The 14,267-nt window shown below is 36.1% G+C and overlaps 2 protein-coding genes across 3 annotated transcripts in view; one reads left to right on the top strand and one right to left on the bottom strand.

Moving 5' to 3' along the window:
- Positions 1 to 4,151, top strand: part of LOC114941235 (synaptotagmin-10) — a 31,342-nt gene extending 27,191 nt beyond the window's left edge. The window contains exons 5-10 of one of the 2 annotated variants that reach the window (XM_029316154.2): positions 26 to 180; positions 313 to 481; positions 576 to 696; positions 864 to 1,035; positions 1,125 to 1,322; positions 1,514 to 4,151. In XM_029316154.2, the coding sequence (XP_029171987.1) occupies positions 26 to 180; positions 313 to 481; positions 576 to 696; positions 864 to 1,035; positions 1,125 to 1,322; positions 1,514 to 1,517 (819 nt within the window). In that variant the 3' untranslated portion in view covers positions 1,518 to 4,151. Of the gene's footprint in view, positions 1 to 25; positions 181 to 312; positions 482 to 575; positions 697 to 863; positions 1,036 to 1,124; positions 1,327 to 1,513 lie in introns of those variants that run through there. The other variant, XM_085488537.1, reaches the window with a different exon arrangement.
- Positions 4,152 to 5,161: 1,010 nt separating this feature from the next.
- The window catches only part of rg (A kinase anchor protein rugose), a 319,999-nt gene continuing 310,893 nt past the window's right edge, over positions 5,162 to 14,267 (bottom strand). Inside the window, 11 exon segments of the mRNA XM_085488562.1 lie at positions 5,162 to 10,389; positions 10,514 to 10,665; positions 10,741 to 10,937; positions 11,064 to 11,327; positions 11,472 to 11,642; positions 11,737 to 11,817; positions 11,895 to 12,072; positions 12,179 to 12,363; positions 13,130 to 13,202; positions 13,329 to 13,481; positions 13,662 to 13,781. Coding sequence (XP_085344688.1) covers positions 10,299 to 10,389; positions 10,514 to 10,665; positions 10,741 to 10,937; positions 11,064 to 11,327; positions 11,472 to 11,642; positions 11,737 to 11,817; positions 11,895 to 12,072; positions 12,179 to 12,363; positions 13,130 to 13,202; positions 13,329 to 13,481; positions 13,662 to 13,781 — 1,665 coding nt within the window. The 3' untranslated portion in view covers positions 5,162 to 10,298.

The raw sequence follows: 14,267 nt of genomic DNA on the forward strand, positions 1-14,267 counted from the left end.
ATTTTGTTTGATTCTTTGATGTCAGGTTCTGGAAACTCGTGAATTGCCAATAAAAGATGTAACAGGCAGCAGTGATCCGTACATCAAAGTATATCTGTTACCAGATAGAAAGAAAAAATTCCAAACGAAAGTACATCGAAAGAATTTAAATCCGATATTCAATGAAACGTTTATCTTTAGGTAAGACAAATTACAACGCAATTTTTAGAAGATTTATCGTTAACATTTTTATCTGTGCTAACTGATATAATTGCGCATAAAATAAATTATAAAACCCGAGATGAAAATTTAACGTATAATTTATCTTGTCAGCGTGTCATATGAAGAATTGCGGGAACGTTATCTACAATTCTCGGTCTACGACTTTGATCGCTTTTCACGTCACGATCTCATTGGACAAGTAGTCCTTAAAGGACTCTTAGACTGCACCGACCTTGAACAAGAAATTGAATATACGATGGACATTCTCTGCGCCTTGCAGGTAGTCTTATCTTTCGTGAGATAAACGCTTAATTATTCAGACGCAGCTACTTTGGTTGCAACTCATAACTTTAACTTCTCAATATTGTTCACAGGAAAAAGTAGATCTAGGAGAATTGATGCTGTCATTGTGCTATCTACCAACGGCTGGTCGATTGACACTGACTGTAGTCAAAGCCAGGAATCTTAAAGCGATGGATATAACGGGCAAATCAGGTGCGTATACAAAATTAAATCGGATCAGATATTCTTTTGCAATATTGATTAAACAGAATATAATCTCTTATTAGAAATTTAATATTATTATTAAATCAGTTATCTCTCTTTGTAATTGAAGAAAATATAATTTATACATTGATTAAAATTTATTTCTGTTTTATTAGATCCTTACGTGAAAGTCTATCTGCTATGCCAAGGTAAAAGGATAAAGAAAAAGAAGACAACGGTGAAGAAGAACACTCTTTATCCCATCTACAATGAGGCACTTGTTTTCGATGTTCCCGCGGACAACATTGAGGATGTCAGTCTTATAGTAAAAGTGATTGATTACGACAGGTAAGAGAAAATTGTCATATTGTGCAAGACTTTGAATAAAAGAGTAAATTCCCTTTCTGTGCAAGTGTAATAATTTAAACACACATTAGGATTGGTGCGAATGAATTGATGGGATGCACGGCAATTGGATCGAGCTTCATTGGGATCGGTCGAGATCACTGGCTAGAGATGTTGGATAATCCGAGAAAACCGGTAGCGCAATGGTACCCGCTGATGGAGACCATGTCTGGTCATATCCCAAATGTAGATTCGAACTCACTTCCAGTAAGCTTGAGTTGCTTAAACAGGTAGGCGAATTAATTAAATCTCATCCGCATTATTTGTAGTTAACAAAATTATTTTAGACATTTCCTTTCCTACTAAAAATGGAAATCTCAATTCTTTTTACACAATAAGACAATGATAATTGAAAAGCACAATAAGACATGAAAATCCTATTGTGTTTTTCAACGATTCTAATGTGAAGCTTGCATTGTAGATGAAGACAAGAGGCGGAAAGCAAACACTGCGGAAGTTCGCAAATATTGTCAGACGTCGGCTTGGACATTGTCTCCTTCTGTCGTCATTTAATGCACATCGCTTGACTGACTTAAGTACAATCTCTGTTTCAAAGGGCCGGAAGGCGAATTCTGTGCTTTGCAACCTTACCTCGTGCAGCAGGCATAAAATAATAAACGATCCAATGTAGTAGAAAGCTCGATCACTCGCGAAACATAGGTTGCTCAATTCCAACGATCTGATGGCGATCGGGACGGAAACGAGATCAATTTGCATGGCTTTGTCTTTCTATCGAGTTAATATATGCTCGCGATAAAGTGCAGGCTGGTCCTGCACCATTTCAAACACAGGTTGTTGTATTCACACAATATCCCCGTAGAATTTTCCTGTCATACATTACGTGATGTTGAGCATGACGATAGCTTAAATGTTTTTAGATTTAATGCGCGAGAGATCAGATATACATAAGTTTTTATAGAAGACAAATATAAAAACGAGGAATATAAGGCCTTATACCCTCGATAAAGGCGAGACCGAAGAAGTAAAGGGCAAGATTTAGATGACAGATCAACATATTAGCAGCAGAGTACAATTGAATACCGATAGTATATTTCTAAGATAGTACACAGATATCGAACGCGCGCGTTGGATCTCTACTTGCATCGTTTATTATTTTACGCTCTCGCTACAATTTCTGCGCAAATGTTCTATTAACGTGATACATGTTTAGATATAATGCCCGACCACGGGCACTATTTGTGATAATGTATCTGAACACTGGCGTATACATATACACAAGTAACATATATAACATGATTTTGGCATTATGTATATCAATAGTCGCTTCGTACACGCATGTATGTTTATAACTGATGCGACTATTTGATTGTGAACTTGATAATAAATAATAATATATATTTAGATCATATAAGGAATTATATATATATTGTAGAAGAAAAAAGAGCGGTAACGCGCGCGATGCACAAAATAAACAGAATTTCCTCTTATAATTTAATATATTATAAATTATAATCATTTATGTGTGTGTATGCGTATGTTTAAAAATATAATCAAAACAATGCTACAAAGATTTAAGGTAAATAAATTCCAGCGAAAAATTTAATTAATTTCTTTGAGAAAATTGCGTTTGTGACCAGACATATAAATGTCTTTAAAACAGGAATAAATATGTGAAAGGATTGTACTTTAATATTTTTAAGTGCATTTATTTGATTCATCGTTTTACATAGAATGTATGTAAAGAATCTGATTTGCAAAGAAATATGGGCGTTTCTGGAAAATGACTGAGTATAGACAAATTGAAAAAAGTTAATTTTTTTTATTAAAACAAAAAACAAAATAAGGAATACTCTTGATCTGTGTTTTAATATATATTATATATATTTTGTTTGATTAATTAAAATGTTGAAATACATATGTCTGAATTTATAAATTTAATCACGCTCTTGTCAATCGAAAAAATTAATTGGAAGATGTAAAAGTTATACCGCAGAAAAAATATACGTAATTTACATACATAGAATTACATATTATACAAACTGTTATAGAATAAAAATAATATTAAAACTGGTGATATATTTCGAGTGACATATTGTTTCTTGGAAAATGTGCCAACAAAAAATGATGATGTAACAGCAGTAGTATGTGATTAAAGATAATAGATTCTCCAATTACACATGCTTAATATAGAAACTTTAGTCTGCTCGCTATAGTATATCTAGTAGTATCCTAGAGAGTATCCCACTATAATTATATTTCAAGTCAATATACTTCGACTGTATGTCTGCCTGTAAGCCATAAGAAACGTCTTTCTAAATCCTCGAAAAATTTTCATCTACTCCATTGTTCCAGCAATGCCCATGCAACAAAAAAAATAATAGAAAAAAAGTATGCGCTGTATTTTTCGTACAAGTGGGTCACTCTATACCACAGGACTGAGCTTTCTCAAATAAACTTCATATAGTAAGCGAATTCAGTCGCTCCATATTAAGAGTAGCATTTAAACGAGTCCAAAAAAATCTGTATGCAAGACATTATACAAGAACGCGATGTAAAATGTAAATTTTCAATGCTAATGCTGTTATAAATTATGTAAATCTCTCTTGAATACGAGAGCTAAAATCGTAAGTTTTCGTTCAGTTTTCATTACGTATGCTTCAGTGAAAAATGTGTTTTTTATTTACCTTAAACACGAATGTTTTATAATTTATAAAATGAAATGTACACGAACTCTCTTCCTGCTGGATTATAAAATAATAAATACATATCTCTCCTGCATCTAGAACTATGAATAAATTAAATTATATACATTATGTATTATATATTACAAAGAAATGCATGCACATTGATAATTAAGTTAATCACTCAACATATATAATTGTTTGAATTGACAAATACTTACTTTGTTTAAAACCTACTCTAATTATGAAAGTGATCGTGTTCGCCTATACGTAGTTAATTTATGGGCAAATAACAATAATACCGATATGGATGATGTGTATACTTTTCTAACGAGTACATATCTACATTGTATATTTGAGCACACAGTGCTCCCTGTTATGTTCGTGAATGACACAAATAAATCGTAACAAGGCAGATTGCAATGTTTCATTCTTACCTCTTCAATATCTCGATATATCGAGTAATCAACATCACGGAAAAGCAAAAATACGAACTTTGATAGAATCGTGTAACTGACTGTACATGTCCTTTTTAATAATGTGGATATAGTTTAATATTATAATATAATATAATATAATATATAATTTTATTATTAAAAAAATATATATATGTATATATATATATATATATATATATATATCTTTTTCCGCAATGTTGATTAATTCTCCTCATGTTAAATAATCGTGAAATTTTTTGATAAACATTATCTTTTATTATTTAGACGTTATTCCGCGTTATACAAAGCAGAGTTGTCTTAAACACTACCGCATTGTTGAATAACTGCAGTAAGTCTGAAATGCCCGACCAAGCCTAAGATGCAGCCTTTTCAAGATAAACATGAAAAACCAATGAAACGACGATATATCCGAAACAGTGAATCTTACGAAACATGTAAAGAGTGAACTTGTAGATCTCGTCGATTTTTACAATATTGCCTTTTGTCTTCTAATTGAAGTTTGAAATAATAATATATTAAAATATTAAGATTGTTTATATGTTGTTAATATGTTATAATATATTATATCTTTAATGAAAATATTTTTTTACAGAAATCATTCGATATTAGTAATTTCCTAATTACATTTTAAAATAATAATATGTTTTAAATAATATATTATAGTTACTTAAACTCGATTCATTTTTTTGACAGTTTATCAGCTGATTTCTGTCAAATAATATTATTCAAACTTAAATATCATTATTTTAATTTTTTTTAAATATATTATTGTAAAAATGTTTTAATTAGCTGATCTCTATTATAAAAACTTAATGGAGTTTAAATAATGTTTATATTATATTTTTTTTAAATATCAATCTTTTTAATATAAAATCGAGGAATTGCGCGGGTAGCTTGTGTTGTTCTAATATAATTAAAATATTGAGTTTGTCTGTCGGAAATTATAAAGAAAAAGGATCGTCTGCAACATCAAATGTACTTTTCATTTATTTGACTACTTATCTTTACAGATTAGTCTATCTTACGCTAAGATACAACTTTCCCATTATATTACCTCTAATCGAAACATTACAATACTTCTAAGTATAAAATAAGCGATAGAGCTTATACTGGTATGTAGCAACGAGACTTAAGTATTTCTCTACCTAGTAGTACTCCTTAAAAGTGGCGGGAATTAAATCTGTACCGTGTATATCCCGTCAACGACGTCAATAAGGTATCGTCGATGCCCGTGATCACGTGATTTGGCTTCGTCGAAAATCATACAAGAGACAATAAGTGTCGAGACTCTTTCGACGGTGCGTCCTCGGTGCCATCCTGCCATTCACCGATCGAGCGTTGAATCTTTACTTGTAATCGCGCTGAAACCAATCTTAGGCCTCTAATTACATTCTCGCGAAATGCGCAATCAATTGGTGCTTTCGTGCGCATCTCTCTAATTTGGGATGACTAAAAAAAAAAGAAATGTTCACCGTCGAAATCGTCCGTGTATCGGCAGGAGGCTCGATCCGGACGAGATGTAAATCGCGCGTTAATCGATTCCGTAAATCGGAAGAGCTCGACTCATTGATTCGTGCAGCTCGGATTGCAACGCAAATGTTATAGATATCGCGTCGCTTTTTTACGTTTTCGGAGACAGAGAAACGAGTCAACGGATGTTTATAAAAACATTATTCGGCACAAACCATATATGTATATATACTACCATATATATATACGGGGCGAGCCTCCATTGGATCCGCGCGATGATCGAGTGGTTGCTCCAATTTTCACGGCTACGGTGTGTTGTTATATTGACTATCCATGTGTGATGTAAAAAAATGATCGTACATGACAAAAGCTTCTTTTTCGATTTTACACACTCTCTCGTGAGTATCGAGATATCGATCTACCACATCCTGTTGAGCTTCTTTGCTACTGATTATTACGTTGACTATACTTTCTCCCTCCCGCGTCACTCTTAAACAGTCTCTTTTTGAAAAGCTTAAACCAGACTTAGGTAGATAATACGAGCCTAATTAAGTAAGCGCTTGAGTGTTATATCCGTGTCGCGTGTGTTTTGCAGCGTCGTTCATCTTTCATTTCTTTCAGCCCGCGATTATGCTTATAAAACATTAAAGACGCATTGATTAATCTAGATGTAAGTACTTTTCTACGGGCAGCTCGCGGCATATTATATTGAATATATGAACGAACCGGATAAAACTTGACAGTTTCTCGCGCCTTCTCGTTATAGTAATGTGGGTATAAGTAAATTATTATCACTTAACACGCAAACATTAAGGGCCTTATCCGACGAATATACAAATCTATGCTTCTGTATATAGATTAATCGTTAATATTAAGTACGTTAATGTGTAATCACACAATCGTATAATAAGAATAATAATAATATAATGACAATAAATCGTAATAATAATATAGGCAAACTCTTGTAGCGTTGTACTTAGCGTTATTTAAAATATTTAGCGATATTTTTTTATGTACTGAAATGATCAAGTACGCGGACAGAAATCGATCTGAGTTAACTTCCTTTATGTATATTAGCAATATGGAGGGAATTCACTAACAACTTGCTTAAAGAGTGCAGCACATTCTCACACATCTATAAACAAATATAAAAACTCTTTTTTTTTATGCGACTTCTTATCGACTACGATGCATTCTCATCCATTACGCTGCCTTTGCGCTCATTAATCAATAATGCGAAAATGGATGTCGCCTGGTTGACACATCGTACTTGCAAATACATGTCTTCAAACGTCTTCCCATATTAGCGCACATTGATTATTTCTTTTTCTTCAAATTTTACCATATTCACGTAAATAAGGAGCGCCAATTTTATTTATATTCCTTCCTCTGTTTCAGATCAATCCCATTGATAGATGCAATTGGCAAAAAGCAGGAAATGCAGTTGGAATGGTTCGTATGCTTCTCTTTCTCGCTTATAACCGTATTTCATTTAGCGAAAATAAAATGTCGATAGAGAATACGCGTCTATACATCGATACACGTAAACATTTACATGTGTGACAGAGAAATTCTTTTCCACACGTATGCGACAGAGTTAGCGATATTATTGAAAGCACTCAGACACAACCCTCAATCCTTGGCTTCTCGTATCCTTTCATTCTATCCTTCGATTGCCAATTCTTTCTCGTTCATTCATTTTTGTTTATTTTTTGTCTGTTTTTTTTTGCACGAACGAAATCAACAGAACAGTACTAACATACGATCATGCAAAAGCACGCCCATATAACGAGAGTGGCAATACACCATTATTAACACGTTGTACACGTAACATTTCTCCTATACGCTTAAAAATTGTACGATTATTGGTTGTGCAAGCGGATTGCCACCTGATCGTCCGGTGCACAGCAGAAATCGATGTTTTACGATCGTAACCGCTACGCGTGATCTCTCGCAATTTCAAGGTGATGATTGATCGCTTGAAAAACGACGGCACTATACCTTTACTTTACTTTATACACCTACACGTATAAACAGTACGGCATATCTTTTAAGTGTATCGATACTTATATAAATGCTGCGGATCGCAGATGACTCGCGACGATTACTCGACGGTAATCCTTGACTAGAACACGTATCGAGGTATCGAAAATCTATCTCTGCCGGTGCACCAAACAACAAGTTAAAATTCATTTTTTTCCAACATTGGAAACGTTCATCGTTAAATGTCATCATTTATTAAAATTGTCAAAAGTGCGAAAAATTTCGGCCATTTAGAAAATTCTAAACTGCTTTCATTAATATTTCAGATTCTTTCAAGTCACTTTTCTCGACTAGTCCGATAACTAGATAATTAGAATTGAATCTAACACATCACCCATTCAAATAAGCAAAGCAAATAATGATTGATTCACTCGCTTCAATTATTATATAATGTAATTGTATAATATAAGTATATAATTATATATAATTATAATGATAATTATAATAAATATAATTATATATAATATTATTTATAATTATATAATAATGACTATATATAATATAACAATATCTATTTTACGGCATCTTCTTAAATCGTCGCGATAATCAACTGCGATCCGTGAAATATTCGCTCCAAATAGACTACATTTATGCTTTCTTTTTTTTTCCTCTTATCTGCTTATTATTCTCTCCTCTCTTTTTTCGCGCCCTTACACTTCTCATCATTCTCTCGTATACACGAAGATTTTCTGACTACTGTTGCGATAACTATAGAAATACATTCGTTATAGTCGTATGGCTATTAAACATAGCGACAACAGAATGAAAGATTTTCCCCTAGATAGATAAATAATGACTCGTTACATAAGATTAACTGAGATGACAACAAGACACTATATTCATCATACGTACAAATAACTGAAGGCTATACCTATATGTCCCATGTTTTACGGTTTCTTCGTGAAACAGGACTCAGAATGACAATAGTATTTAGTAGTAATACCTACGAGACAGCTATCACACGTTCTACGATGACGTACGAACGAAAATCCAGCCAGAGTAAATTCTACCACTTATGCACGATCAAGCATCTTCTTCCCCATCGTTGTTGGATGTAAGATATATGTCTGCATTCTCTCATTCTCACATTTACGCGCTCTTTCTTTCTTTCTCTTTCTCTCCCTTCTCGTATACTCTGCTCTATCATCGTCACTCGAGGTAATCCTAAGGGGATCACCGATGACGCATTTACACACAAACGATCCTCGACAAGTCGCGGAATGTTTAAGGATGAATTCGGGATGTCGTTTTTAGCCTAAATAACTTGCTTTGCTGATTAATATACGTCGCGTGCGAAAATACTAAGAAATATCCTCGCGAAAGTTAAGCTGGACGGCTTTGATAAAAATTAGGATCTCTTTTGAAGGACGCGAATATTAGGGTGTAGAAAGTGTAGCGGGTAACTGATACCACACGATCCGGAGAATTCGATATAGATTAGCGAAAAACTTTCGCCGCGCAACATCTCCATTTCCGGCGCGTCGGCATCAGTGCATATATACGCAGTGCGTTCGCAGTGCATTCGTAGTCCAAACTGAACGTACAAGGTGCTTAGCCAAAAAGTTCGACGTGAGCGACATTAATACGCGTCTGCGAAGAATACAATGCAAATCTCTCGCGATAAAATACGCATATCTCCTCCTCCGCCCATCTGATATATACGGAATTAAGCGCGCGCGCATGTGTATGTACGTGTGTGTATGTATATATATATATATATATATATATATATTTATATATATAACGTGAAGAATATATCCGTATTTACATTGGACATTAACGCTAAAGTGTCGTGGCCAAATCCACGTGCAGTTTCAGGCATAAAAATAACATATGTTCACATAGCTCCGCCATCTTTGTCGACGCGCGGTTTTCCTCTCTTTCTGTTTTATCAGCGGTTTATTTTTCCCCGGTAGAGCGTAGACTGCTCTTCTTTCTTTACGTTCGCGTGAGACGAAATCACGCGAACAATCCGCAAATAAGTAGATCCGAGTCTTCGTTTAATTGACTAGCGTTTCGAGCGACACGCGTATAATTTTCACGCTTTATTAGCTTGAGAGATGTGGGTTTGACTCGGTATATTAATTAAGCGCAGAGATATAAACCTGAAATTCCGATTGCATCTCTGTGATTGCGCCTTATATCTTCCTCCGTTCGAACGTTTCTCCTTACGGAAGCACTGCACGCAGCCACGAAAAGCGAGTTTATTGCTGAACGTTTAAAATCCACAGCATATATACGCTTAAAAATACAGTACTCGTTTCATTGCCGCTCATTGCACTCGATCCGAAACGACTGACTGATTATTTTAAATTGGAATAAATTGCGGCGAATCTAAAACTAGAACTGTCTGACGAGAAGCTGGCCCGTACAAATGTCGCGCAAATTAATATTTCTGTTTCTATTTGCACATTTGTAAACTCTCGCGAATGACCCACGATCAACGAGGAATCACACGAACGAAGCGCTATTTGTCCGAGATATACATATAGGTTCAAAATTGTCATATCATTTGAAGAGATAAGCGCAAAAGTCTGTATTAACATTTTATGGGATTCGCCTTACTTTCTTAGGCGAAGAGGAAATCGTAATTTCAGTAACGCTGCTGGAACTCATGATGCCATCTGTTGAAGTCGATGTGGAATATCACAATGGACCCATTTGCCAGACCAGCTAAAAGAAACCTGTAAAACAAAATGCATTGATGCTTGTTAGAATAGGGATAAGGCGCTTGACTTCATGCTAATGTTGCATCACATCGTTAAACAATTTCGGAAAGCTATCTTTAAGATGTCGAATTATACTCACTTTTGATCATGAGCGAGCGCGAGAGAACGCACGCTACTTTCGCATGCAGGAAAAGCATAAAGTAGAGCAAGATTGAAAGTTCGCCAAACTTCTACGATACCCTTGTCGCCTCCTGTCATCAAATATTCACCGTCTCTGCTTAGCAATAGGCACTAAAAATAAAAAAAATGATGAAATAAAGACAAAATGTTACAAATTATTAAAAAAAATAAACAATCGAAAGTTACTTGTAAATTATCGTTATGAGACTCGTGACGAAGACGCTTTCCGTTTATGGTAAACGCCGCTATGTGTCCACGCTCATAATTCACCACAATAACGCCTTCGCGTGACATAGCGATGTTTTCGGGTGACGAAAATCCGTTCGGTGCTTCGAGCGATCTTAGGAGATCGCCGAAAGTAGTATGAACAAGTACTGGACCGTCTATAATATCAGATATCAAAATGATATATGCATACAATTCATGTATGAGTCAATAATTATACAATTTTTTAAAAGAAATACATATTTTTAGAATGGACATTTTTTAAAAATTTGTTGGATACGTACAATGCGATCCCGAAACAACTAAACCCAATTCGGCAGATATAACGACGGCTGTCACAGGCTGTTCGTGACCTGTGAGGGTGGCACGTGGTGCCGGTGCTTCACCCTCGCCGACGATGGTTTGAGTTCTGGCGTTCCAATGCCAGAGAAGGACGGTACAATCCGCGCTTCCGGATGCGATGTAGCAGTCGGAAGTGATGTTGCACTCGCTGCGTGATAAGCAAGTGACGACGCCGTAATGACCAAAGACTATCTGGACGATTTTTGCTGCAAAAACATTTTCCTACTTTCTAAAACTCTGCCATGTGCAAGCGATTATTTATTCTCCATTTATTTATTAATAACTATTTATTTATCATTTATATGTCGTGTGCTAGCGCGATTAATCAATCATGAAACATCAAAATTTACCTGTTTCGGTCGAAAAGACGCGGAAACTGTTATCCCAAAATCCACAGGCCACCAAGAATCGACTGTCCACAGTGGTGACGAAACAATTGCTGCGAATTTTGAGTTTTTGGCTAAAATTGTCGCCTAGATGTCGACGTTGTAACATTGGATTTGAGCTATTTGCCGCTTGAGCTGGAAATATATGAAATAGCACTCATTGTCAGTGTCTCTTATATATATATATATAATACATAATATTACTAAATTTATATACGTGTGTATTTACAGAGAACAGGGTCCATAGATAATGGTTGGTTGGCAGCCTGAGCCTGAGGTGTGTCTGCATAACTCGGAGATTGCACAGATGCTACGGAAAATTGAAATTACAGTAAGCAAAATACTATGCGAGACTCAAGTACTGAAACATGTAGAAAATGTCTTTACCTGCATAATTGGTATTCCACCGATTGACAGCAAACTGTTGTCCGGTAGTTACCGTCACAACTGATGGCAGTGGCAATTGGGGATAAGTGTTAGCCGAGATGTGACAGATCGGCGAATTAGACGGGAACTTGATGGTCATACACACGTCATCCGGGATGCTCGAGAACATCATTGGTGACTGGAAGAATATTTTCCATGTTTTAAGATCATGTCAATTCTTTTCGTATCAATTTAATATATATAATATACTTAATATACACGTAATGTATTAAGTAATCTCTTACCAAGTGCATCGCTGAACTCCTCGGAGGATGTGGTTCCATCAAGAGCTGCGATGGCGTCTGTCCGAAATTCTTAATTTGATTTTCGATCGCTTCTCTTATCATGACATCGTTGATCGTGTCCAATTCCACGTTACCCTCGTACGTCAAATAGTAGAAAACATTGGTCGCACGCACGGCTTCCGGACCTACGTGAGAACAAAATAGTCGGAAAGTTGTACGAAAAGATTCTACCGCGTATCTCTGCCTCTCTCGTTACAATTTTATAATTTATTTCATCGCCACATTGCGCGACACGATGCATTCCTCGAGAACGATTCTGAGAGTCCCCAAGGCGATTGCTTGTGGCCGGTATTTCCGGTTGACTCTACTTTCGTGTTGCTACCGGCTGCTCGCGTAAACGTGTTGCATATTATGGGTGGGACGCATTGTCACGCTCGGCACACGTGCCTAATTGGTCGGGACAGGGCCCGAGAGAGGAAGCTAACTAAAAACTAATTCCTTCCATACGCGCCAGGCACCCTCCCTTGTTCCCTCGCTGCCCTCCCGATGCTGGGACAGCATCTTCGGGGAAGCGCCGGATATAGAGGCGCCATCCGCAATTACCATCGGTGGAAATCTAATTTGACTCGACTGCTTCTGTCTCAACACCCAAGGCGCAATCCTAGGGTATTCGCGAACGGCGCCTGCCATTGTGCGCATTATTGACTCAATTCATGGGTTATCGTCTGAACTTGACGCCAAAAACGATTTCGCGATAGGCATAGAGATATATATCTCAATAAAATTCCATTAATTTATATATAAAATGACAGAGATTCTCTTTATTTCGATATTTGACGTATGTAAATGCCAGATATGTAATGGATTTACATATATTTATAGAAAAAGCTATTGTAATTTTTAATAATTGTAGAAAATTTGATAAATTATCAATTTTTAAATTAATCTTACCTTTCTGCTTGTAACCGAATATCAGGTCGATCCATTGATGTAATTGACAAGATACGAACTCGGACTCGAGTGCCTGAGAAGATGCAATTTTATTGTAAAAAGAAAATATGTACATGTATTACTTGGGTATTATTTTTAACTTAATTTGTAACATTAATTTAACCTGAACGTAAACTTGAAAAAAGATAAGATTTCATACCATTCGATTTATACGTATAAATTCTTCGGGAGACGAAGCCCAAGGTGGCAATTCAACATCACCGACCGCGCTACCATCTTCCTGCCTGCCCAAACGATAGCGATTGCTGTTTACCAGCATTTCCGGCAGAAAGAAGAACTCCGGAATTAACTCCTGTTAATGAGAAGACGAATTTATGGTCCCGTCAATAAATCCTCGGTATATCTCCGGTATAAAAGCGACGCGTACGATAGAAAATTTATGCAATGAAGATAACACTAAAGATGCGACTAGACGCACCGAGGCGTGGCTGAAATGTAAATTCTACGAGTATCTTAATTAAATGCAACGAACCTTAACGTCGGACGTATCACGCTGGCAGTTCTTCCACGAGAGCGCGATAGACGAAAAAAGCCTGTTGGGGTGATCGAATTTGCCGCCTTGCAACGCCAAGAACATAGTTGTCATCGGTTCCTGCGTACACACGTGTAAAAAATAATTTATTTAACAAACAGGGCAGAGAGGCTCATTTTAGAGAACTCTAAGTCGAGCCTAACGTAAATCAAGCACATTAATCCGGCAGAACGTCAATAACGATAAACGTAGAAGCATAAAGTGCGACAGGGGCGTAGAAAAGGCGGCGTAGTTCTAAACCGCCACTTAGGGTGCGTTCCGTTATGCACTGCAAGTACTGACAGTACTACCAATAGCGTTCCGATATAGATAGCAGTGCACTGCGAAAGTACTATCATGAGTATATGACGTCATTAATTTTGACGTTATTTCCTGTTGCGATTACTGCAACTGGCGAGGTAAAGCACTCGCAGTAATCAAGATGGCTACCTCCATGTGTACGATGGAACTAACTTTTAAATTCCATATCTGAATATAATGATACAATATTTTTAACGTAATTTTTACATTTTATTCTAGGTATTTTAATTTGTCGTCTCATTTCAT

The sequence above is a fragment of the Nylanderia fulva genome, unplaced genomic scaffold (assembly GCF_048542155.1).
Source record: "Nylanderia fulva isolate GAGA-0341 unplaced genomic scaffold, ASM4854215v1 Scaffold7, whole genome shotgun sequence".
Classification (NCBI taxonomy): Eukaryota; Metazoa; Arthropoda; class Insecta; order Hymenoptera; family Formicidae; genus Nylanderia; species Nylanderia fulva.